This window comes from Paroedura picta, chromosome 2 (assembly GCF_049243985.1).
Source record: "Paroedura picta isolate Pp20150507F chromosome 2, Ppicta_v3.0, whole genome shotgun sequence".
Classification (NCBI taxonomy): Eukaryota; Metazoa; Chordata; class Lepidosauria; order Squamata; family Gekkonidae; genus Paroedura; species Paroedura picta.
The window spans coordinates 41966945-41989979 of NC_135370.1; the positions used below are offsets into that span (position 1 = coordinate 41966945).

A 23035-nucleotide genomic window follows, 5' to 3' on the forward strand; every position below is an offset into this window, starting at 1 on the left:
TTACAAGTTACAAGGGATGAGCTGTACTTTCTATCAGACTTCCATGAAGCTGGCAAACCACCAGTACCATCCTAAGCAGAGCCACCCCCTTCTGAGTGTCGGAATAGGCACAATCTGCAGTGTGCAAGACTGAGCAGAATATAAAGAGTACCCTGCAAGGGGCAGCAGAGAATCTGTGTATTTAGCATAGTTAAGATAGGAATCTCTGGATCATTTTCAAATATTCCCCTCCAGTGTCCTGCTGGGCTCATTAGAAGACTTCCTGCTCCTTTGAGCATTCTTCCTCCCTGCTTGTCTCCAGAACCAGCAACCATGATATCAGACAACAGTTACAAGAATCAGTGTTGGCTTTTAACCCCCACTTTCCACTACCAGAAGGAGTCTCAGAATACCTTCCCTTCCTCTCCCCACCGCAGACAACCCTGTGAGGTTGAGAGGAGAAGAGTTATGTCTCTCTTCTCTCTTTCTCTACCTAGTTGCTTCTCTTAATAATAAAACTATTTTATACTTTTAAGCAGCCCGGGGCTCTGCATATTTAAACTCTTCCAACACAAAGTCAGTGGAAGTAATTCTGCTTAGGATGGCAGTCTTAATCAAGCTGAAGTCAGTGGGGGCTGACTTCAAAGCACATTCAAATGGGTAGCCGTGTTGGTCTGAAGTGGCACAATAGAATCAGAGTCCAGTAACACCTTTAAGACCAACAAAGATTTATTCAGGGCGTGAGCTTTCTGAGACAAGAGATTTTTCTACAGTGGCTCCCTAAGAGTTGAATGCCCATCACAGATACATTTGACAGACCCCCGTCCTTTTATTGTTCAGGTGCTGACTGAGAACTTTTCAGAAGTTTTTAACAATGTTTAGTCCTTAGTGCCTTTACCTCTCCCAGGTCTTTGACTTCTGCTTAGTTTTTTCATCATGTTTTTAACATGACTTGTTTTTAACTTGCAACTGAATTCTTGACGTGGTATATCAGCGACACCCTTGTTTTGAACATGAAGCTGTCACCTTTTCCTCCCATAGCTTGCCATGCTGTTTCAGCACTTTCTGTGAACAGAGCACAATTCTGTTGATCTCTCTTGACTTTTGCAGTCTCAAATGTCTCTTAAAAAACCCACCTGGAAAAAAAATTAGCAGTCACCTGACGGACAGTAAAGGGTATATTGATAAACTTTCCAAGAGAAACTATGGGCTCATTTTTCACATTAGATTAGTTCTAACATGGTGATTGATGTATCTGGTCTCCATATTGATACTTATTGGAGTCTTGATACTTATTGGAGTCTGGTCCAAATATTTATGCCATTGGGAAATCACCCTGCTTGTGAGTTTCCCTAAATTTTCCTCCTGGCGGTTCCAGGTTGCTTGTATGCTATGATTCCCCTGTGGTCACACCACTCCCAGCCGGGGCCAAGTCCACAAACATCAGCTAGAGGGGGGGGGGTGTCCATGAGTGGGTCAAAACAATTACAAAACTAAGGAAGTTAGAAACACCAACCTCCCCGTAGGGTAGTACTGCCACCACCTCTGAATGGTTTCCCAAGGCGTTCAAGACCCAGAGGCAGTCTTGTGGTCTGTCAAGGCTTAACAGGAATTTTGACTCTATTCCGAGACAAGAGGCCACAAAGCTTCAGGTTTTTATCTGGTAGGGTAGCATGAATAAGCCAAGGTAAGGATTTTGGACTTAGCTTGTTCAAGAATCAGTCAAAGGGTTTTAAAAAGTTAGGGGGCACATAAATAAATCGTTATACTAATCAGTGAAAAAAAACACATTGTGAAATATTACTAACTAGCACATCATACTCAAAAGCAGACAGAATGGCAAAGCTCTGAGGTAGTATTTCAAAGTCCAGAGTCCAAAATGCAGGTTGCAGGTACAAGAAGTGTACAGACAAAACGTTTCAAAAGTCTGACTCAAACCATGTTACAAGTTAAACTGTTTGCGGCTTTTCTCTATGTGGGATTTTGGACACTTAAACCAATCAGGAGTTACCTGCCAATTGTATTAATGAGCCAGTAAAATTACTGGTGTCAAGACAGGCTGACCAAAAGGAGTCAATCCTAAGTCAAGGATGGCATGTTAACTCCCAAATAGCTAAAAACCCATTTCTCAAAACCCTAATTGGGAGCATCTGTGAGTCATTACCTTATCAGAGACTGTGTCAATTTTTCAAGGCCACAGGTGAAGATAATTCAAGGCTAGGCATTTAGGGAGGAATGCTCAGACCATAAAGAAAAAGATTTTTTCTGGCCTACTAAAGAATCTACAGGCCCAAGCCTGAACTAAAGTTACACAGGAAACAATTGAGGCAGTATTTTGCTACCCCCCCCCTCCATAACCTTGTGCTATAAGGCTCAGATGCTGACTGGCCCAAGGTCACCCAGTGAGATGGATGTGAAACATTGGAGGATAATATAATGCAGGGGTAGTCAACCTGTGGTCCTCCAGATGTCCATGGACTACAATTCTCATGAGCCCCTGCCAGTGAATGTTGGCAGGGGCTCATGGGAATTATAGTCCATGGACATCTGGAGGGCCGCAGTTTGACTACCCCTGGCCCAGAGTATGGTTGGGAAGAATAGCTGTGTACACGCCTACCCGGGGCCCCTTCCCACCCCCTGTAGGCCCATTGTTGGCCATTTTGGGGAGGAGGGCAGGTCCATATATGGTCATATCACCCAATAAATGTTTAGCAAATTTTAAAAATATGTAAAAATTAACTACTAGCCATTTGGGAAACCCAGGGCCCTCAAGAAACCCCATGATTTTATGAAACCCTGTTTGAGAAAGCCTGCACTCCACTATCAATGCCTCTTGAGTTGACAATAAAATCAGAGTCCAGTAGCACCTTTAAGACCAACAAAGATTTATTCAAGGTGTGAGCTTTCGAGTGCAAGCACTCTTCCCCCCTCAACAGAATGCCCCCATTGTTCCTCCATTGTGCCCCCATTGCACTCGAAAGCTCACGCCTTGAATAAATCTTTGTTGGTCTTAAAGGTGCTACTGGACTCTGATTTTATTATGCTACTTCAGACCAACACGGCTACTATCCATTTGAATCTTGAGTTTACAGTTCCCTTTAAATTCACATTTTTTGCCAGCAGAGGGAGTGCTTAGCTATGAAACAACCACAATTCCATAAATCTGGGCTGATTGAAATATGTTTTGTTTCTCCCTGCCCCTCCTTCCCACGGAACAGGAAAATTCCAAGACAGCCTTTTAAGGAACGGAGCTTCTTGGGATTAGTTTGTGTGCAAAGAGTACCAAAGATATATACATGGTGAGCAAGCACAGAGGAACCTAAAATTATCCTCGCAGCAGTTTGCCCCCAGTAACATTAGAAATTATTTCTGCTTGCCAGAAACCTTCTAGCAACTTTCTCCGTCACAAGCCAAATACAGATTGTTTACTCCTCTTCCAAATTCTAAGTTATTTGAAATACTTGTATACCTGCCTTTCTCCTGGGCATCACAGAATGCAAAGAGGGAAGGAAACATTCTAAAGCAGGGGTGGTCAACCTGTGGTCCTCCAGATGTCCATGGACTACAATTCCCATGAGCCCCTGCCATTGTTTGCTGTCAGGAGCTCATGGGAATTGTAGTCCATGGACATCTGGAGGACCACAGGTTGACTACCCCTGTTCTAAAGGATTGGAATAGTTACTGGTGATGGGAGACTCTTGAGCTAGCAAGGCAGAGTGTATTGTATGGGGCTATTGGCCCTGGGGCCAAACCAGGGTCCTTTGCCTAGCGCAAGTTACTCCAAAACACACCAGACTGGAAGGCCTTTTTATTTCTTATTATTTTAGCTGCAGCAAGAAGACAGGCACAGAGGACGCTCATGTCCACCATAACTGTGTGCCAAGAACAGAAAGTTGCATAGAATATTTATTTATTGGACATCCCGCCACTCCCAGACAAACTGGGTCATGGCAGCTCACAACATAATAAAGCATAAAAACCCATAAAATACAATATAAACAGATAAAACCAACACAGAAGGCGATCACCCAATCCCATCCCACGTTAGATCCATAATCTTCAATCATCTGTTCCTGACTGTGGCAACCAAATGTAAATCTGGGGGTGATGGCAGGCCCCTCCTGGGGGGTCCAGACTGTACAGGACGGGGAAGGACTTGCTCTTATCACCCAGTACAAATTTGTACATTTGCCTCAGAGGGTTGGTTCAGAGGGCTGGCTACGTTCCTGGGTCAATGTAGTAATGCCATTCCCTCAAAGTCATCTCCAGGTCCAGAGCCAGTTTGATGTAGTGGTTAGGAGTGCGGACTTCTAATCTGGCATTCCGGGTTCGATTCTGCGCTCCCCCACATGCAACCAGCTGGGTGACCTTGGGCTCGCCACGGCACTGATAAAACTGTCCTGACTGAGCAGGAATGTCAGGGCTCTCTCAGCCTCACCCACCCCACAGGGTGTCTGTTGTGGGGAGAGGAATGGGAAGGCAACTGTAAGCCGCTTTGAGCCTCCTTCGGGTAGGGAAAAGCGGCATATAAGAACCAACTCTTCTTCTTCTTCTTCTTCTTCTTCTTTGGCCCTCCCCCAAAGTCTCCAGGCTAGCTCCGAAGCTCTGATCTCATACCTCTGACATGGCAGGGTCACCAGATCAGGACTCCTCCTTCAAGCTTATAGTAAACAGAGCATATTTCAAAACAGTCCTCTAGTTCTGGTGCCAGCTTCTATCAAGCTCAGCTCTATCTGGAAGGCCGAGTTACGACAACCCTTAACTTTAGTCAAAACATAATTCCTTAGTAAGTCTGTAAAATGCTATATAAATTATTTCCCTCATGGTCCATTGTACGTAGCAAAGCCGGACCAAGAAAGGAACTTTTTTTCCTGTATAGAGAAGAAATAGAGATCAGATCCTGGTCTTCAGTATGGAAACAAAGCCAATTTCCAATAACTGGACAATCAGTTAGAAGGTTGTAATCATTTCTTTTTCACCAACTCACCAGGGCCCAAGTCCATGGTTAGGAGACACGAAAGGCAACCTACAGCAAACACAATCACATGATGAAGTCAGAAGCAAGCCAACATCCATTGGAACACACACTCTTCTTAGAAGTTAAGCAGTTCAACCTTTAAATGCAGCTGTAGCTTATAATTTCTTGGCTACCAAGGCAAACTGGATCAGTCTACAAGAAACGTAATTGGGCTGATTCAGAGAGAAGGGAAATTAGTTTCTCGACCACACAAGAGGAATTAACCTCTTTTAAAAGCTCCACAAGAAATGCATTTATGGGCTTAGACGTACAAGGGGCAGAACAGAATATAATGTGAAAGATCAAGGCACCTTAGGTGTGCAGCATTTGTGTCTGTGTAGCGATCGTCTGGCACAGGCTTTTTCAACCAGGGTTTTGTGTAACCCTGGGGTTTTGTGATGGCCCTGGAAAGTCACAAATGGGTGGGAGTTAATTAATTGTTATATATTTTTTAAATTATGTTAAACGTTGATCAGGTGATCATATATGGTGATGTCAACCCAACCCTCCTTCTACCAAAATAGCCAATGATGGGCCTGGAGGGGGTGGGAAGGGAAGGAGCCCCAGGTAGCTGTGTACACTGCTAAGCTTCCCAACCATCTTCTGCACAATCTCACCTCTTCTGGGGTCCCACTTCTGAGGTTTCTTGAAGCCTGAAGAATGTTTCAGGGGGTTCTCAGTGGTAAAAAACTTGAGGCAAGCTGATCTATCCGAAGGCAAGCTTTGAAACGGGACAGAACTGAAGGCCATTCTATCCGTAACCCTAAACAACCGTCCATCAGTACTCTGTTCACAAAGTACAAAGGCTTAGAGGAAGATGCTCATTTTGTATTGTGTCTGAAAAACAGATAAGTAGTCAAGATGCCTTAGGGAGGGGTGTTGTTAAACCTGGTGTTCAAGGCTGTTTGTGTGGCTTTTGGGGTCAACCTGCACACCCCCCTTCTCAATAAACATACTTATGAAAATCATCCATTTCCTCTCAAGGTAATGGACTCTTTAATGACCCCTTTCCCTTGCAGCATAAATTACTACATAATATTCATTACCCCTGAAAGGTGGCTTATGCCTCCTTCTAAATTGGCATGTTATATAACAAAGGAGGGTAGTTCTGACAAGTCAAGTTGGAAACAACCTGTGCCAGATAGGACGTTGTGTCACGAAACGTTCTCGGGTGACCCGTGCTTGTGTGTTTTGTCCACTAGAATCCGATGTCAGCTTGCTGGACGCAAGTGTCACTGATGCCAACGAAAGCCTCAGTCAAGTCAGCCCCAGTGGTGATTCAGGTATGACCTTCACTGTACTCTAGCAAGCATGAAATAAGATCTAGAAGAGCACGTTCAACAGGCGCAGTGAATCAAAAGCTGCCGTGTGTCAGGCCAGTGTTGGAAAACGAGGACAGAGATGTTTGTTACGTGAATGGTCCGTGGACGCAGTAGTTAACAGTTCCCACGTAAGTGCATGGCACTCTTCTAACTTCTAACCACTGACTTCATTCGGCTTAGAAGAATATGGCTGTGCATAAGATCTCACCACAAGACATGTTGATTGCTTTGTTCCCACTGCTTTCTTGCCAAACTACCTGCTTCCTGTCTCACTTCATCCAAAACTGGCAGTTGTGGGTTTTCCAAGCTGCATGGCTGTGGTCTGGTAATTTTAGCCCCTGATGTTTCAGCTGTAACCTTTTGGCCCTGGCCCCTGCCTGGTGGAATGCGGTCCCGGAAGAACTATAGGCCCTGCCAGAGCTAATGAAGTTCCACAGGCCTGTAAGACGGAGCCTATAAATATAATGAATTAAAAATATATATATTTATAAACTTTCTGGCATTTTCAGAGGTAGGACATGGCAAGATGAGAATCACTTTGGCACAGAGAGATTCCCGTCTTGCCATGTCCTACCTCTGAAGAGGCCAGCCACAGGTACTAATGAAACATCAGGGACTAATATTCCTAGACCACGGCCTGGAAACCCCACAACAGCCATTGACAGTTCATCCAAAAACTTTGTCTCTGCATTACTGCTGCTGTTCTCTTGTAGAGCCATGGCCACTCTTTCACCTGGTTGTATTTCTGGAACTTTGGTCAACTTATTCTAGAAAATACAGCTGGTGCAAAGATTTGCTCCTGTGATGGTGTGGGTCGTATAGTGGTTAAGAGCAGCAGGCTCAAAATCTGTTTATGACTAGGGTCTTACCAGTGTGGTGCAGTGGTTTAGAGCAGGGGTAGTCAACCTGCGGTCCTCCAGATGTCCATGGACTACAATTTCCATGAGCCCCTGCCAGCATTTGCTGGCAGGGGCGCATGGGAATTGTAGTCCATGGACATCTGAAGGACCGCAGGTTGACTACCACTGATTTAGAGCTTCAGACTCTAATCTGGAAACCCAGGTTTGATTCCCCCACTCCTCCTCTGCATGCAGCCCTCTGGGTGACCTCGGCCAGTCACTGTTCTTTCAGAAGTCTCTCAGCCCCACTGACCTCAGGATGCCTGTTATGAGGAGAGGAAAGGAAGGTGATTATAAGCCACTTAGCGACTCATTAGGGCAGGAAAAAAGTGGAAAAATAAAAGCCAACCCCTCTTCTGTGAGCAATGCATGAGAACCCCAAAGTGGGTGCCATCTATAAGGTAAAGGTATCCCCTGTGCAAGCACCGAGTCATGTCTGACCCTTGGAGTGATGCCCTCCATCATTTTCATGGCAGACTCAATACGGGGTGGTTTGCCAGTGCCTTCCCCAGTCATTACCGTTTACCCCCATGCAGCAAGCTGGGTACTCATTTTACCGACCTCGGAAGGATGGAAGGCTGAGTCGACCTTGAGCCGGCTGCTGGGATTGAACTCCCAGCCTCATGGGCAGACGGCTTCAGACAGCATTTCTGCTACTTACCACTCTGCTCCACAAGAGGCTCATGTGGGTGCTATCTATAAAGACCCTGAAAAGGTTAATTGTGGGAGACGGCAGAGACAGTCTGGACTTGTATCATCAGAAAGATGGCTCCAGTCTGTTTAATGTAGCGGTTCTCAACCTTGGGGTCACAACCCCTATGGGGGTCAATTGACCCTTTTCCCAGGGGTTGCAGAGGCTGCCGCCACAGTGCTGCCATGGCCGCGGCAACCCAAAAGGGGTCGCGGCATTAGGAACCACTGGTCTAGCAGAAACCAAAGGGATTGAAGATTCACTACATCCCCTTGTCTCCTATCAGGAAAAAGACAAAAACTCTTTCTGTGCCAAAAGCAGTAGTTAAACGAAGCATTCTTTTAGCTGCGCCAACAAAATGCAGGCTTCAATTCGAGGGAGATTTCCATTATTTTCAGCAAGCTTCATTACATTCTGTTAATTTAGTTGGCTTTTAATACATTTGCGGGTACAGAAAAAAACACAACATGCTTCACACCAACTACAAACAATTATGGTGTTTATCATTGGCTTATATTGACAGTTTGACTAGACAGAAAATTCCACACACCCTCCCCAACAGCATTAGAAATTCTTTGATGAAGATCTTTCACCCATTCCAGTCAGTGCTGTTCCTTTCCGTAACTGTCACAATATTTTGACAATTGACTTTTCATGCCTTTTTAATTCCTATAATGTCCTTTCTAAATGCAGTTTGTTTCTTCGATTCTCCTTCTCCCCCTTAATTGCTCCATAGGAAAATATCTTGTTTGGGAAACATCTTGCTCTTCAGCTTGACATGTTATCGGGTGCTTTCTTGCTTCCGTGAGATTAATTCCCCTGGTTAAGATAGGGCTGAATTAGGTGGCCCATTAACTTGGAAAATTAAAACAATTGGCTCCTTAGAGACGAATAACATTTAATTTCCAGAATAATGATTTCGTACATAGTTTGAGAGCTTCCGTGGCTGGTTCTTTTTGGCTTCTGGGGTAAGAATCTTACCATCTTTGCCCGGGTCACCCAATTATACCCACGCTGGGACCAATGAGGTGTGGTTCTGGTTGTTGATTTTATGGAGGAGCTGTGATGTTAATATGGTATTTTACTGATTATTTTTATTCTTTAATTTACAAGTTTTATTGGAAATCCTACACTTGTTAGCCACCTGGAGACACTGTGAAGGGCGGGATACAAGATGGATGGATGGATAGATAGACGAGTCCCCTTCGTTGCATGTTGCTCTTGATATACATGATCCTTACCTTAAGATTGTATTTTGTATAGGAAATGTAAAGCCTACTCTATGGATCATTTCCCTCTAGGACAGGGGTGGCCAAACTGTGGCTCTCCAGATGCCCTTGGACTACAATTATTGGGCATTGTAGTCTGGAGAGTCACTGTTTGGCCACCCCTGCTCTAGTCCTAGGCACTTAGGGGTTCATCGAAAGACATTGGTCTGGAGCTATTTTCTCCCAGCCCCTCTCCCCCCTGCACAGGTATGATCGTTTCCTCCGTTCACAGTGGCAAGGAGAGCATGGTGAGGCATCATCCCCAGCTGAAAGCAGCTTTACATGGGTGGAAGTGCCTGACGCAGAAGCCGTGGCCTGCAACATAGGGCTACCTCTGCAGTGGAGGAGGGCCTTGCACAAATGGAAACAAGGCTTAGGATCCAAGGCCTTGCCTACAGCTAAACATGCAGCTTGAAATAAAGTGCCGTGCGCTGAAAGAGCCCACCACAAATTGGTTTCTCTGTCCCCACAGACAATGCAGATGATGGAGACGAGAGATCCTCACCTGAGCCGGAGCTCAGTCTCAGAGACTATCAGCTGGAAGTCGCTCAACCGGCTCTGGAAGGGAAGAATATTATCATCTGCCTCCCCACAGGCAGCGGCAAGACCCGTGTGGCTGTTTATATTGCCAAACACCATTTGGATAAGAAGATAAAAGAAGGGAATCCGGGGAAAGTTATAGTCCTTGTCAACAAGGTATGGTGTCTATCCTTTATATGTGTCATACAAGCATCTACCTGTGGGACAGAAGGCATGTCTTGAAACCAGGAGTCCCCAGCATGGTGCACTCATGGGCTCCATTCTGCCTGCCTATATCTTTCCTGGTGCCCACCAGGTGTTTTTAGAAAGTTTGGGGACCTGCCCTGAAGGTTGGATACACACTTTTCTTGGATGCTTTAGGATGCTTAGGGCTGATCCTACGTTGAGCAGGGGGTTGGACTAGATGGCCTGTATGGCCCCTTCCAACTCTATGATTCTATGATTCTATTCTATGATTCTGTTTCTGATTGGCCCCAGGGGACCTAATTTGCTATGTAGATTAAAATAACATTTCAGCAGCAGTTGCCACCACAATGTCAATTTTATGTTTTTCTCGTGTATTTTAAATAGCCCTTTCCCCCTAGGTTTGGGTTTGCTCTGTCTGTGTGTGGCACTGCTTCCTAGAGCAACATATTGTGGTTGGTTCTATCTCCTGTGGCAGCCATTTTGTAGTTGTGGCCATCCTCTGTCAAAATTCCAAGGGTGTCCACGAGCTCAAAAACACTGGTGGCCCCAGCTTTACACCCACAAAAAATGTGATCCATGACCCATGTGTGTTGTTGCTTTAGTCCAGGGGTAGTCAAACTGCGGCCCTCCAGATGTCCATGGACTACAATTCCCAGGAGCCCCTGCCAGCAAACGCTGGCAGGGGCTCCTGGGAATTGTAGTCCATGGACATCTGGAGGGCCGCAGTTTGACTACCCCTGCTTTAGTCGTTCATGCTTAAAAGGACCTGGTACCAGGGCACCCTACACGTTGCCAAGGTAATGTTACATGGATAGCACTTTGTGTGGAGTTTTAACAGGACAATTAAAAAAAATCCATCCTTATGTGTATGGATTCAGGAGTGTAGAAGCTGTGTTGGTCTGAGTAAATTTTCAGCACCTTTAAGACCAACAAAATTCAAGGCATAAGCCTGCCTGCACATTTTTCTGTATCCCATCTGAATCTGGACTCCGACTCTGTTTTGATCCTTATGTGTGCTTTTGCTTGGAATAATTCCTTCAGGTGCCTTTAGTGGATCAGCATTTCTGGAAAGAATTTCAGCCCTTCCTGAAGCACCACTATAGAGTCACCAAACTGAGTGGTGAAACTCAGCTGAAAATTTCGTTCCCTGAAGTCGTCCGAAGTCACGATGTCATAATCTGTACTGCTCAGATCCTGGAGAATGCCCTGCTGAATGCAGACAGGGACGCTGAAGAAGGGGTCTATTTAGCAGGCATGTGCCTTTGTTCTGAAGTTGAAATCCCATGTGCTTATACTGGAGTAATAAGATTGTACTGACAGTCATAGAGAAGAGCAGAGCTGTTTTTATATGGTGCACTTTTCACTACCTCAAGGAGTCCCGAAGTGAATTATTATTTACCTTCCTCTCCCCACAACCCTGTGAGGTAGGTGAGGCTGAGAGAGCTCTGAAAGAACAGTGACTGGCCTAAGGTCAGCAATCCTACGGAGTAGGTGAGGCTGACAGAGAAATAGTGATTGGCTCATTAAGTTTCGTCGTAGACTAGGGAGTGAAATGCGGATCTCCTAGTTTGTAATCCAACGTTATATTATATGTAAACTCTTCCTGCTGTATACTGTAAGCTGCAAACCATTTTGCTTAGGAAAGTATAAGTGAACACACAGCCCAGTGGTCTCTCGAGATCAACTGCAACCTGGGCCTTTAAAAAAGTATGTAAATCAATGAGTTTTCTCAAGGGTTCTAGACCCAAGATATATATTAGCCAGCAAACTACCAGTCATTTGCTATGGTGTAGTGGTTAGGAGTGCGGACTGACGAGCCAGGTGTGATTCTCCGCTCCCCCACATGCAACCTGCTGGGTGATCTTGGACCCACCGTAGCACTGATAAAACTGTTCTGTAATATCAGGGCTCTCTCAGCCTCACCTCCCTCACAGGGTGTCTGTTGCGGAGAGAGGAAGGGAAGGCAACTGTAAGCCGCTTTGAGACTCTTTCGGGTAGAGAAAAGCAGCATATAAGAACCACAGCACTGATAAAGTTTTTCTCACTAAGCAGTGATATCAGGGCTCTCTCAGCCTCACCTCCCTCACAGGGTGCCTGTTGTAGGGAGAGGAAAGGGAAGACGAATGTAAGCCGCTTTGAGACTCCTTCAGGTGGAGAAAAGCAGCAAATAAGAATCAACTCTTCGTCTAATGCTCTTTTAAAAACAGTGTAACGTATCAGATGCCAGCTTCTGTACTCTTTAAAGCAAGCCACTTTTTATCCTGCATCGATGTTCTAAAAGCATATTTCAGGGATATGAGATCTGTTAAATGAATGTGTAAGTTAGTGTGTCTAAAGAGACGAAGTCTAGCTCTGTTTTTTTCTGATACGTTCTCTGCGCTTATCATCATCAAACCAAATATTTCTTTGCACTGTCCTAGAAGTCGCTGGCAGGTTCGTACACACTGGCCTGAAATGATCCAGAATACTAGATAGTACTTCTGTTGTTCCTACAGTATCCCTCATTATTTATTTTATTTATTCTTAATGTTTCTATACCGCCCTTCCCAGCCCTGCCAGCTCACATCATAATAGGTCCACAGACAGTTAAAAGAATAAACAAAGTTAAACTATTATATTAAAAGAACTCCTAGGTCATAACCTGCTATTGCAATTCACCACTGCAGATTGACCAATACAGCCTCCTCTCATATTCTTGCCTCATCCAAGGTTCACCTCTTAAGTTCCGTAAGCAGGAGTAGGGTTGGGCACTTCGGTGGCCGAAGCAGCCATTCCAGACCGAAGCAGCTAGGGCTGTGCTGCTAACTGCTTCGGCCTGGAACAGCTGCTTCGGCCGCCAAAGCATCCAACTCTAAGCAGGAGCCTGCAGTCCCTGGAATAAAGTTGCTGAAGGTATTAACTCTGATGGCCATCTTTGTGGCCTCAGGGTTTTTAATCCCCACAGTAGATCCCCCAACCAGCCTCTAGACCAGCCAAATTTCTGACCCTTGTTCAACTCCCTACATATAAAGTAGTGGTCCTCACCCCCCCAGTCCCGGGACCAGTCCGTAGATCAGTCAATACCCGGCCGCAGCTCCTCCTCCTCGTCCTCCTTCCTGGCTGCTGCCTCGGGGGCTGCCCTGCCACTCTGCCGCTGGCTCACCTTTGGTGCTCTCCAGCGGCCGCCATGACTGGGGCTCCCCCTCGGCATGGCACTGTGCAGCTGCTGCTGCTGGCAGTGCCTCCCAGAGAGCGGCAGGAAACCAGGGGCGCCGGCGGGAAAGCAAGTGGAGCAGGGGCTCAGCCGGCGGCAATGTCCCTCAACAAAAGACTACCCCGCCCCCCGAGCCTCAGTAAAATTGTCAAGCGCTGACCGCTGCCTGGTGATAAAAAGGTTGGGGACCACTGATATAAAGCACATTGCAACAGTCATGTTTGTGAAGACAGGGCGGAATATAAATGCCAAAATAAACATTTTACAGTACAACTTTAAAAGTAGCAGAATGTGTGGAAGAAAAGAAGTGTCCTCTGGTACTGCACCAATTTGGAGGAATATTTCTTGGGACAGACGTGCATTCTGAGCCGTGTATTATTGCCTCTTGGAATAAACCAACCAATTGTTCTCCCCTTCACCGACCACTAAAGAGTATTATTTTCACGGAGGGGGTATTGCGCTCAGGCGATCTAACCGATCTCTCCGGAATGTCTTCCAGAATTCTCTCTGATTGTTATTGATGAATGCCATCACACTCAAAAGGAAGGCGTCTATAACAACATCATGCGTCGGTATTTGAAAGAAAAGAGGGAAAAGAAGAAGCAAAGCAAGCCCCGGCTTCCTCTGCCACAGATCCTGGGGCTGACAGCTTCGCCAGGGGTAGGAGGTGCAAAAAACAAATCCAGAGCGGAGGAACATATTCTGAAAGTAAGTCAGCCTTGTGGAGAGTGGCATGTGTGGAGAGCCACTCTTGGCTAAAGGGGAGCATGAGCCTGCGCATTCTCTGAGACCTTTCTCTCCTTTGGGCTAATTCACTAGACTTTGGTCAGGAATAAGCCTTTGCAGAAGAATGGCCTTCTGTGCCAAGCACCATCCTCAATGACCCGTAAATGTATCAGTGACATTTTCACTATTTAGGAAAGATATATATTATTCAATATGTCTGCATGAGACTCTCCTGTCACTGGAGGCTATTGTCTGTGTAGGGTTGGCTCCTCTCCACTTCATCATCTTCTTAATAAAAGGTTTATTAAACTGTGATAGAATAGCCTTTCTCAACTTTTCTGCCATTGGGAACCCCCTGAAACATTCTTCATGCTCCAAGAAAAAATCCCAGAACTGGTGCTATCACGCCGACTATAATTGGGAAGCAGAGCTGTGTCTATGCCCACCGATAGCCCCTCCCCTTCTCACCCCCTCCAGGCCCATCATTGGCCATTTTGGGAGGGGATGGGTTGACATGACTATATATGGTCGTATCGTCTGATAAACGTTTTAACAATTTTTAAAAATATATTAAAAAATTAATTCACTCCCATCCATTCAGGAAACCTTTCCAGGGTTGTCGAAAAAACCCAGAGCTTCCTGAAACCCTGGTTGAGAAAGCCAGGCTTAGAGGTTTAGAAATCTGTTCTCAGTTTGTTTACAGGCTGTTATTTTGTATACTATATAAATTCACACTGTATGCTTGTATCACTAAGCACTCCAGGGTTGGGCGCTCCAGCCGCTTCGGCGATCACGGAAGCCCGAGGTGGCCAGCGGAGGGGAAGGGTGGTGCCGGCACGCCAACCAGCTCCCGTATGCAGGCCCAGAGTGTGGGCACCAGCTGGCATGCCACCACTACCCCTCCCCTCTATGGTGCAACGCCGGCAGCCTCGGGCTTCCGTGATCACCCAAGCTGCCGAAGCGCCCAACCCTACACCAAATATAAGCTTTCAGCTCCAGCTGTCAGTTCTGTCAGGGACCTTGGCTCTCCTTAAGTCCCTGAGTAGCCCTGTGAGTACTAAGGCAGCTGTGGTTCCCCTGAGTTCCTGAGACACAGAACCTTGTTTGGCCCAGAGGTTCCCCTATATCCTTTCTCTTCCACCAAACCTCCACCTTAACTTCCCTAGTCTCTCTCAGTCTTCCTAAATCCCTCTGTGATTTCTTAACTCCCACTCTGACTAACTTCCCTTTTTTAGAATACTTCCCTTTATAAACCCTCCAAGGCCACTCCCCTTCTCCTTCAGGAGTGCCCCCTCCCACTAGGGATTCCAAGGTCCTATATAGCAGTGGTCCCCAACCTTTATTAGGCTGGGGACCGGCAGGGCATCGGGCCGCGCCCGCGGGGACCGCGCCCGCGCAGGCCACGCCCACGCCCACGCTTCTGGCCGCGCCCGCGGGCCGCGCCCGCGCATCTATTTGTAGAGGCAGTAGTGGCCAGTTAAAAATCGGCCAGCTTATGATGAGAAAACCAGAAATCATTCAAACTAGTTGAGGTTTAGAATGAGCTGAACAGCAATTTATAGTGGTTCTAGTCAAAATTTCCAGGCATATGATTAATCTTAATCATCCAGAGCAATGGAAGCTTAATTGAGGAATATTGTTTTGTAATTAGTGTCCTGGGGGGAAATATAGCAGCTTTAGCAGCATTACTCATGAAATGTCCGCATAATTTCTGTAATGACATTCCTTCTTCCAGATCTGTGCCAATCTTGATGCAGATAGGATCATGACTGTCAAAGAACATGCGGACCAGCTGAGCAGTCAAGTGAAGGAACCTTATAAAAAGTTTGAGATTGCTGATGACAAACGGAAGGTATGGGTAATATGAATCAATCCAATCCAGATGTTACATAAAACTATACAGGAGGACCCCGTGACCTGCAGTGTGTGTCCCAGCCCACCATGGGGATACAACTTTATTTTAGTTGGACGCTTCTGTGAGCTCAAAATTGCATACATGATTGTTTAAATTTCAGAAAACATTAAATGTAGTATGGCATGATGGGTTAAAGAAGCTCATAATTTTAACCATGTGAAAAATTCAAAGCAGGAAAGCTTACCTTCCATTTTTCCCACTGAGTCATCCAACGAACTCTGCTGTCCCCGTCAAAACGCACATTGAGGGTAAAATAAATTTGAGATTGAAGCCACTTGATGCTTTATGTCCCATGACAGGATAAGATCCAGCTGGCCTTCTATTTCTTCTGTCACCTTGTTCACAGTTGACGCCTGATGTTTCTCTTTGGAACAATTATCCCGCCTGTTTATAGAATGCAGATTTGTGACCATGTAGCTTTCTGAAAATGGTTCCTGGCTTCTAAAGGATGAAGAAATGAAAGCTCCCTTAATCATAGAAAGACTTTTTAATTGAGTCAGAATTCTTAGGGAGGCCTTCGAGGAAGAAATTAGATGTGGTAGCCCAATTCCTATTCCCAGGGCAGTGGTCTGTTTGTAATTTACATTGCTATAGAGAGCTCTTACTTTTTATTTTCTTCCTGTGCATTTAGGCTGGCAACTAGAATTTCATCCTTGGAATCTGTATTTAGCTCAGGAACCTTAAATTGCTGACTCCTAATTAACTGAGGATAATAGAGTCTGTGTAGTACAACATCAGACGTGTGGGATTTCTGCATGTTATTGATGTGGAACATCTACTGGCGCAGACCATGTAACAGAAATGATAACGGATGCGACGTCCATTGTCTTGCCTCAGGGAGCACACCAGTAGATGGTCCAGCAAGGCTCAGCACTGAGGCTTCTGAGTCTGGTCCTGCACTCTGGAGCAGAACCGGCCCTGGAAGATGTGTGGTAGCAGCACCACAGCAATGATTGAGCCTCAGTGCTGGGGCTTGCTGCTTTGATGCTGATGACACCAGACTTCTGAGGGGTGTCCTGCCTTCCGGAGAGCAGGACCGGCCTTCGAAAACATTCGGTGGCTTCGGCAGCAGCAGAGCAGTGAGTGGACCTTAGTGCTGGGGTTTGCTGCTCTTGGGTCACACCACACATCTTCTGAGGCCAATCCTGCCCTCTGCAGAGCAGGACCAGCCTCAGAAGATGCTTGGTGGTGACAGAGCAATGAGCAGGCTTCCCTGGCAACGTGCCACCAGTCTTCCATGGTCGGTCCCTCAGAAGTGTGGGACCGTCCTTGGAAGACGGGAGCTACAGCTGGCAGCAACAGAACAGAACCTTGCTGGGTGCTCTGTTGCACTGCAGATGGAGCCCCAGCTGCTGCAAGAAGTAAGGAAGGGAAGTGGGAGTGGGGGGAATGTGTCTGGATGTGTGTGTGTGTGTGTGTCTGTCTGTCTGTGAGAGGGAAAGGGGAGTGACCAGGAAAAAGAGGTAAGGGAGAGAGGCACAGGGGGAGTGATGGGGATGTATACATCATCTCCCCCATTCTCTATTGCCTTAGCAGATGGGAGTAGATTGCGATTGGCTGCCGCCATGTTATGATTTTTAATGTCTTTTTAATAGGGTTTTAATTGGGATTTTTAAGACAATTGTTACCTGCCACGAGCCTACCCAGGGAGTGGCGGGGAATAAATCTAATAATAATAATAATAATAATATTGTGTTGCATGTGTGTATGTGTGTCTGAGAGGAAGGGAGGGGAGAAGGACCATGAAGAAGTATTAAATTGGTGAGGCTAGGGGGAAATGGGGGGGAGGAGAGAGAGGGAGATGGTATATGTCTGAGAGAGAGGGAGATGGGAGGAAGAAGAGGCAAGGGGAATGGGGGGGGGAAGTCTCTGTCTGCATGTGCATGCGTCTGTGACAGAGAGGGAGAGGGCCAGAATCAAGGGGTCCTGATAGTCGGACTCTCACTAGATTGTTATCTGCTCAGTTTCATTGGCGGCATTCAGTATTGTCAAGCAGGAGGGCCATTTTGCAAGGGCCTGTATGCGTATTTTCAGAAAATTCCTCTAGATCAGGGGTAGTCAACCTGTGGTCCTCCAGATGTTCATGGACTACAATTCCCATGAGACCCTGCCAGCATTCGCTGACAGGGGCTCATGGGAATTGTAGTCCATGGACATCTGGAGGACCACAGGTTGACTACCCCTGCTCTAGATGGTATTTAAACCAGTGGAATTCTGTCCCTCACTGGCAAGAATATCCATTTGTTTAATTGGTTGAAACCATCATATCTTTCATTTTTAGGATCCGTTCAGAGATAAACTCGTAAGCATAATGACCAGGATCCAGGCCTATTGCAAGTTCAATCCAAGCTGCGAGTTTGGATCTCAGACCTATGAACAGTGGGCTATTCAAGAGGAGAAGAAAGGTAATTATAACATAACAACAATAATAATAATTTGTATTTATATCACACCATTCTAACATTCAGGCAGGCAAAAACATAAAAATAAATACAGATGTGAAAATTCCAAAACTTTATAATTTATGCTCCTGAGTAAAATCCCAATGGGGAGGTTGTGTCTAGAGCTGATCTTCTCCATTCCTTCTCCCTTCCTCTCTTAGCAGTGAGGCCAGCCGTATATGGTAGATGTTATTTCTGGCCTCGACCATAAACCCGGTGGAATAACTTTTTTGCAGACTCTGCAGAACTGGTTTGGGTCCCATAGTGCCCTGAGATCTTCTGGGAGCTCATTCCACCAAACTGGGACCAGAACTGAATAAGCCTTGGCTGAGGCCAACTTCACCTCTTTATTATTATTATTATTATTATTATTATTATTGTTGTTGTTGTTGTTGTTGTTGTTGTTGTTGTTATTATAGCCTCTTGTGGCGCAGAGTGGTAAGGCAGCAGACATGCAGTCTGAAAGCTCTGCCCATGAGGCTGGGAGTTCAATCCCAGCAGTCAGCTCAAGGTTGACTCAACCTTCCATCCTTCCGAGGTCGGTAAAATGAGTACCCAGCTTGCTGGGGGGTGAACGGTAATGACTGGGGAAGGCACTGGCAAACCACCCCGTATTGAGTCTGCCATGAAAATGCTAGAGGGCGTCAGCCTAAGGATCAGACATGACCCGGTGTTTGCACAGGGGATACCTTTACCATTATTACTATTACTATTACTATTACTATTACTATTATTTTATTTTCCCGCCACTCCCTGTAAGGCTCGTGGCGGGTAAGAGCAGTCTTAACCCCAGTTAAAATACCCATTAAAAGACTTTAAAAATCCTAACATGACGGAAAAGCAATCTTGTTCCCACCACCTACTACCAAAGCGGCAGGAAGAATGGAGGGAGCGTTGTGACTGCTAGTCCCAAGGCGGGCAGGGACTTTAAGCAGATTAAATCTTTTGAAGGCACTTTATTTAGATACCTAAGAGTCTTCCAGACCTCTGTCAATTAGTTTTGAGAATGAATGTGGGTGTCTTTCCCCCCCATGACTAGCTGCTAAAGAAGAGAATCGCAAAGAACATGCTTGTGCAGAGCACTTGAAGAAATACAACGATGCCTTGCAAATCAACGACACCATCCGAATGGTCGATGCGTACCAGCATCTCCGAAGCTTCTATCAGGAGGAGAGGAACAGGAAGATGGCAGTGCATGAAGAAGAGGATGAGCCCCTAGCACTGAAACTAGACGAAACAGATAGATTCCTCCTCAATTTATTTTACGGTGAGCAAATTGGTTTGAACACTCTACAAAACTGTACTAACAGGGATCACACACTGGCTATTCTTCACACCTAGGTTGTCCTACAGGGCTAACATGATGCTTAGAAATTTGTGGTTTGGAGGTTTCAGGTTATTCTGCCACAGCAGCATTTCTCTTTTCATGTGTTATATGGAAAGGAATTTGAAAAACATCCTTATCCATTGTTCCTCTTAATATTTGTGAAACAGCTCTGGGGGGTGGAGAGTGTCCTGGCTGTCCGAGTTGGAATAGGGCTAATCAGGGTGCAGCCACACCCTAATCGGCCCTGCACCTACAGCTCCCACCCTTCCTCCCTCCCTGGATGATAACCACTTTGCTCTCAGATGATGCAGGAGCCAGCGAGAGAGAGACACACACAAAGAGACCTACCAAACTGCAAACCAGCATTGAATACCTGCTATGGCTCCTGCTGCGAAGGACAGAGAGACAGAGACAGAGAGCCACCCAAACGAGCCCTCATTCCCTTCTACAAACAGCCTTGATTTTACCTCCTATGGCTCCTGCTGCAATGGAGGGAGATAGATATGTGCCTGCCGGTGTCCCCTGGGTCCTAGCGGCCATTGGTTTGCTGGTTGCAATGGGCTTTCTTGCTAGTCTAGAAATCAATTCCCCCTGACGAAGCTGAATGCAAAATGCACAGGGGTTATTCAGCCATTACAGATCCTTTTCCTTTGGCACTATTTGTTTCTTTCACCACAGCAGTGAGGCCAGATGGTTCAGCACGGATACTTCTGTTGTGCACCCTTCTGTAGCCTCATCAGTTAAGTGTGTTCAGTCCTTCACTTGGACAGTAAGGGGAGTCAACTCCAAAGCTTCATTAATGTTACATTGGGTTGCCCTTACCACACCCATAAACCTTAATCTTGGCTGCATACATTAAAGCAATAGACACCTTTCCGACAGCAAGGAATGTCCCCAAAGTAGGGAGTAAAGCATGATCTCAGTAAAATAAACACTTGAAATAATTGCACTTTTTTGTTCCCGGCCTGAAATTCAAATGAGAAATTGTGACTGGAGCAAAGGGTACCCCAAAGGAAGTGTGATGGGCAAGGGGAATACAAGCAACCCTCTCTCTTCTCTTGTTTCTTCTCTGCACATCTTCCCCCTTCTCCTGTCCTGTCCCCCCAACCGTCAGCAACCCACAAAGCCAACTTTTCCTAGAAAAGCCCCCTCTTTCTGAAAGCACTCTAAAATGATGATGATGGAAGGGCTGTTCTTTACAACTTCCCACCCCTCCCAATACTCTCTGACGATTTGAGACTGTAGGATACTCGCACTTTCTTGGTATTATAAAGAGTACCTTTGAGGAAAATCCAGACTTCTCATATTCCTTCTAGATACTAACCAGGATGTAACGTTACATGTAGAATTTCTGTGGAGACCTCATTTCAAATCCCTGCTAGCCAGAAGCTCACGTGAGCTTGTGACTGGGTTCTCTCCAGAGCACTGGTTGACTCTGCTCAGAGAAGGGATCTTTCCCACGTCTTCTGTCTTGACTAATCATCATCGTCCCCCATGCTGTCCTGAAAAAAACAGGGATCTTGGCACCAGCGGTTGGGGGAGCAGAGTGATGTCTGGTGTTGGGATGTGCAATGGGAAATAGAATCGGCAGGGGGGAAAGTCCTCTGAGAGTGGGAGTGCTCTTGGGAACTGTTGGATATATTTGATGTAAAAGTAGCAGAGTTAATATATGAATGATGAGACCAGACAAGGCAGTATTACCAGTATATAAAAAAGACAATTTTACTAGACTAACTGGGTAGGGGAATACTGGGAAGGTAAAGCCAGCAAAACACATAGCTTCCTATAGCTCAGTGGTTCTCAACCTGGGGGTTGGGACCCCTTTGGGGGTCGAACGACCCTTTCTCAGGGGTCACAGCAGGTCAAGCAGCTTGGCCCCGGGGGGGGGGGGGCGCCATCCACACAACAGCCTTACAGGGTAGATCGAGATAGAGTGTTCATCTTTCTGGAGAAGCGGAAAAGAGTGATATCGGCATGGTGGGAGAAGAGGCAGAACTGAACTGAGAAACCCCAGAAAAAAAAAAAACAATTTATATACAACCACGAACAATGGAACTTCACCCCATTAGTCAGTTTTGGTTTAATACCTGTGAAAGAACACTTGCATAATTTTAAGGCTGGGGGCCACCACAACTTGAGGCACTGTATTAAAGGGTCGCGGCATTAGGAAGGTTGAGAACCACTGCTGTAGCTCATTACAGGAGCTCTACACCTTAGCTGTCACATGGTGAAAGTTCAAAATGGATGCCCTTCTGCCTAAAGCAGCTCACTTCTGAAAGGGAGGAAGGACAAACCTTTTCTGGTCAGCGTTGCTTGCGTGTAAACCAGGGGTAGTCAAACTGCGGCCCTCCAGATGTCCATGGACTACAATTCCCAGGAGCCCCCTGCCAGCGAATGCTGGCAGGGGGCTCCTGGGAATTGTAGTCCATGGACATCTGGAGGGCCGCAGTTTGACTACCCCTGGTGTAAACAGACATGCAGTTAAATGGAGAAACAACATTTATAGACCGATAAAGATCACATGACCCACTCTGCCTGTCCCCGCTAGTAACCAGTGTCTACAAAGAGTTAACCCTTTCTCTGACAATCGGTGGCTGACTTGCTAAAAACACAGGAACTTTACGCATTTTGGATTTCACTTGTCTCTTGCAACAGGAGTGCGGTAAAAAAAATGGAGAGTGGGGAGACCTTGTGGAATAGATTCTCCCTCCCCCCCCCGTCAAATTCTTCTGGTTTTTAATGTGAGATTTACTTTGATTTGTTCCTTTGAAAGGAAACGAAGAGGAGCTGAAAGAGCTTGCCACGAAGGAACAGTACGAGAACGAAAAGCTGGCAAAGCTGCGGAAGACTTTGATGGTCGAGTTCTCAAAGACGTTCGAGCCCCGGGGGATCATTTTCACAAAGACCCGGCAGAGCGCCTTTGCCCTTTATGAGTGGATTAAGGAGAACGCAAAGTTCGAAGAAGTTGGGGTGAAAGCTCATTACCTGATCGGTGCAGGTCACAATAGTGAATTTAAGCCCATGACTCAGGTAAAAAAAAATGAAGCTGGAAACACTAGATTACCAGATTTTCTGCAAGGGAGCAGACTTTTTAAGTCAGCTGGACCCAGAGTCCTAGGCTGTTTTTCCCCTCTGCCACTCAAGCACTCAAGTCGAATCTCGCCACAATAAGTTGTATTAGAAACTGAAGGAAGTATTGTTAAAAATGTGAAATGGTTTAAAGTTGAAGAATCTCTCCTTTGAGAACAAGATCATTTTGATCTGGTAGACGATGTGATAAAGACACAAACTGCCAATGCTGGAGTGGTACACGGGGTCTTTAGGGCGCGTGTATTCCTGCTACTGAGAACAAGTTCTGAGTGCCGATTATATGGAATAGTATATGGAATAATCATCATAGCTTAGGACAGTGGAAGGATTAAATCCAAGCATATTTTGAGTGATGTTTTCCGTTCTGGGCGTCTGTTCAAGTGACTTTACAAGTTCAGTACTAAGAAAAGAGCTGGGGGGTTTGTCCCCTGATTTTCACTA

General features: G+C 46.0%; 1 protein-coding gene across 2 annotated transcripts in view; it reads left to right on the top strand.

Annotated features, from left to right (window-relative positions):
* IFIH1 (interferon induced with helicase C domain 1) overlaps nucleotides 1–23035 on the top strand; it is a 52076-nt gene that overhangs the window by 18881 nt on the left and 10160 nt on the right. For both annotated transcript variants that reach the window (XM_077319898.1, XM_077319897.1), the window contains exons 4-11: nucleotides 6199–6279; nucleotides 9649–9872; nucleotides 10944–11154; nucleotides 13595–13803; nucleotides 15557–15673; nucleotides 18018–18141; nucleotides 19217–19444; nucleotides 22278–22534. In XM_077319898.1, coding sequence (XP_077176013.1) covers nucleotides 6199–6279; nucleotides 9649–9872; nucleotides 10944–11154; nucleotides 13595–13803; nucleotides 15557–15673; nucleotides 18018–18141; nucleotides 19217–19444; nucleotides 22278–22534 — 1451 coding nt within the window. The remainder of the gene's footprint in view (nucleotides 1–6198; nucleotides 6280–9648; nucleotides 9873–10943; nucleotides 11155–13594; nucleotides 13804–15556; nucleotides 15674–18017; nucleotides 18142–19216; nucleotides 19445–22277; nucleotides 22535–23035) is intronic.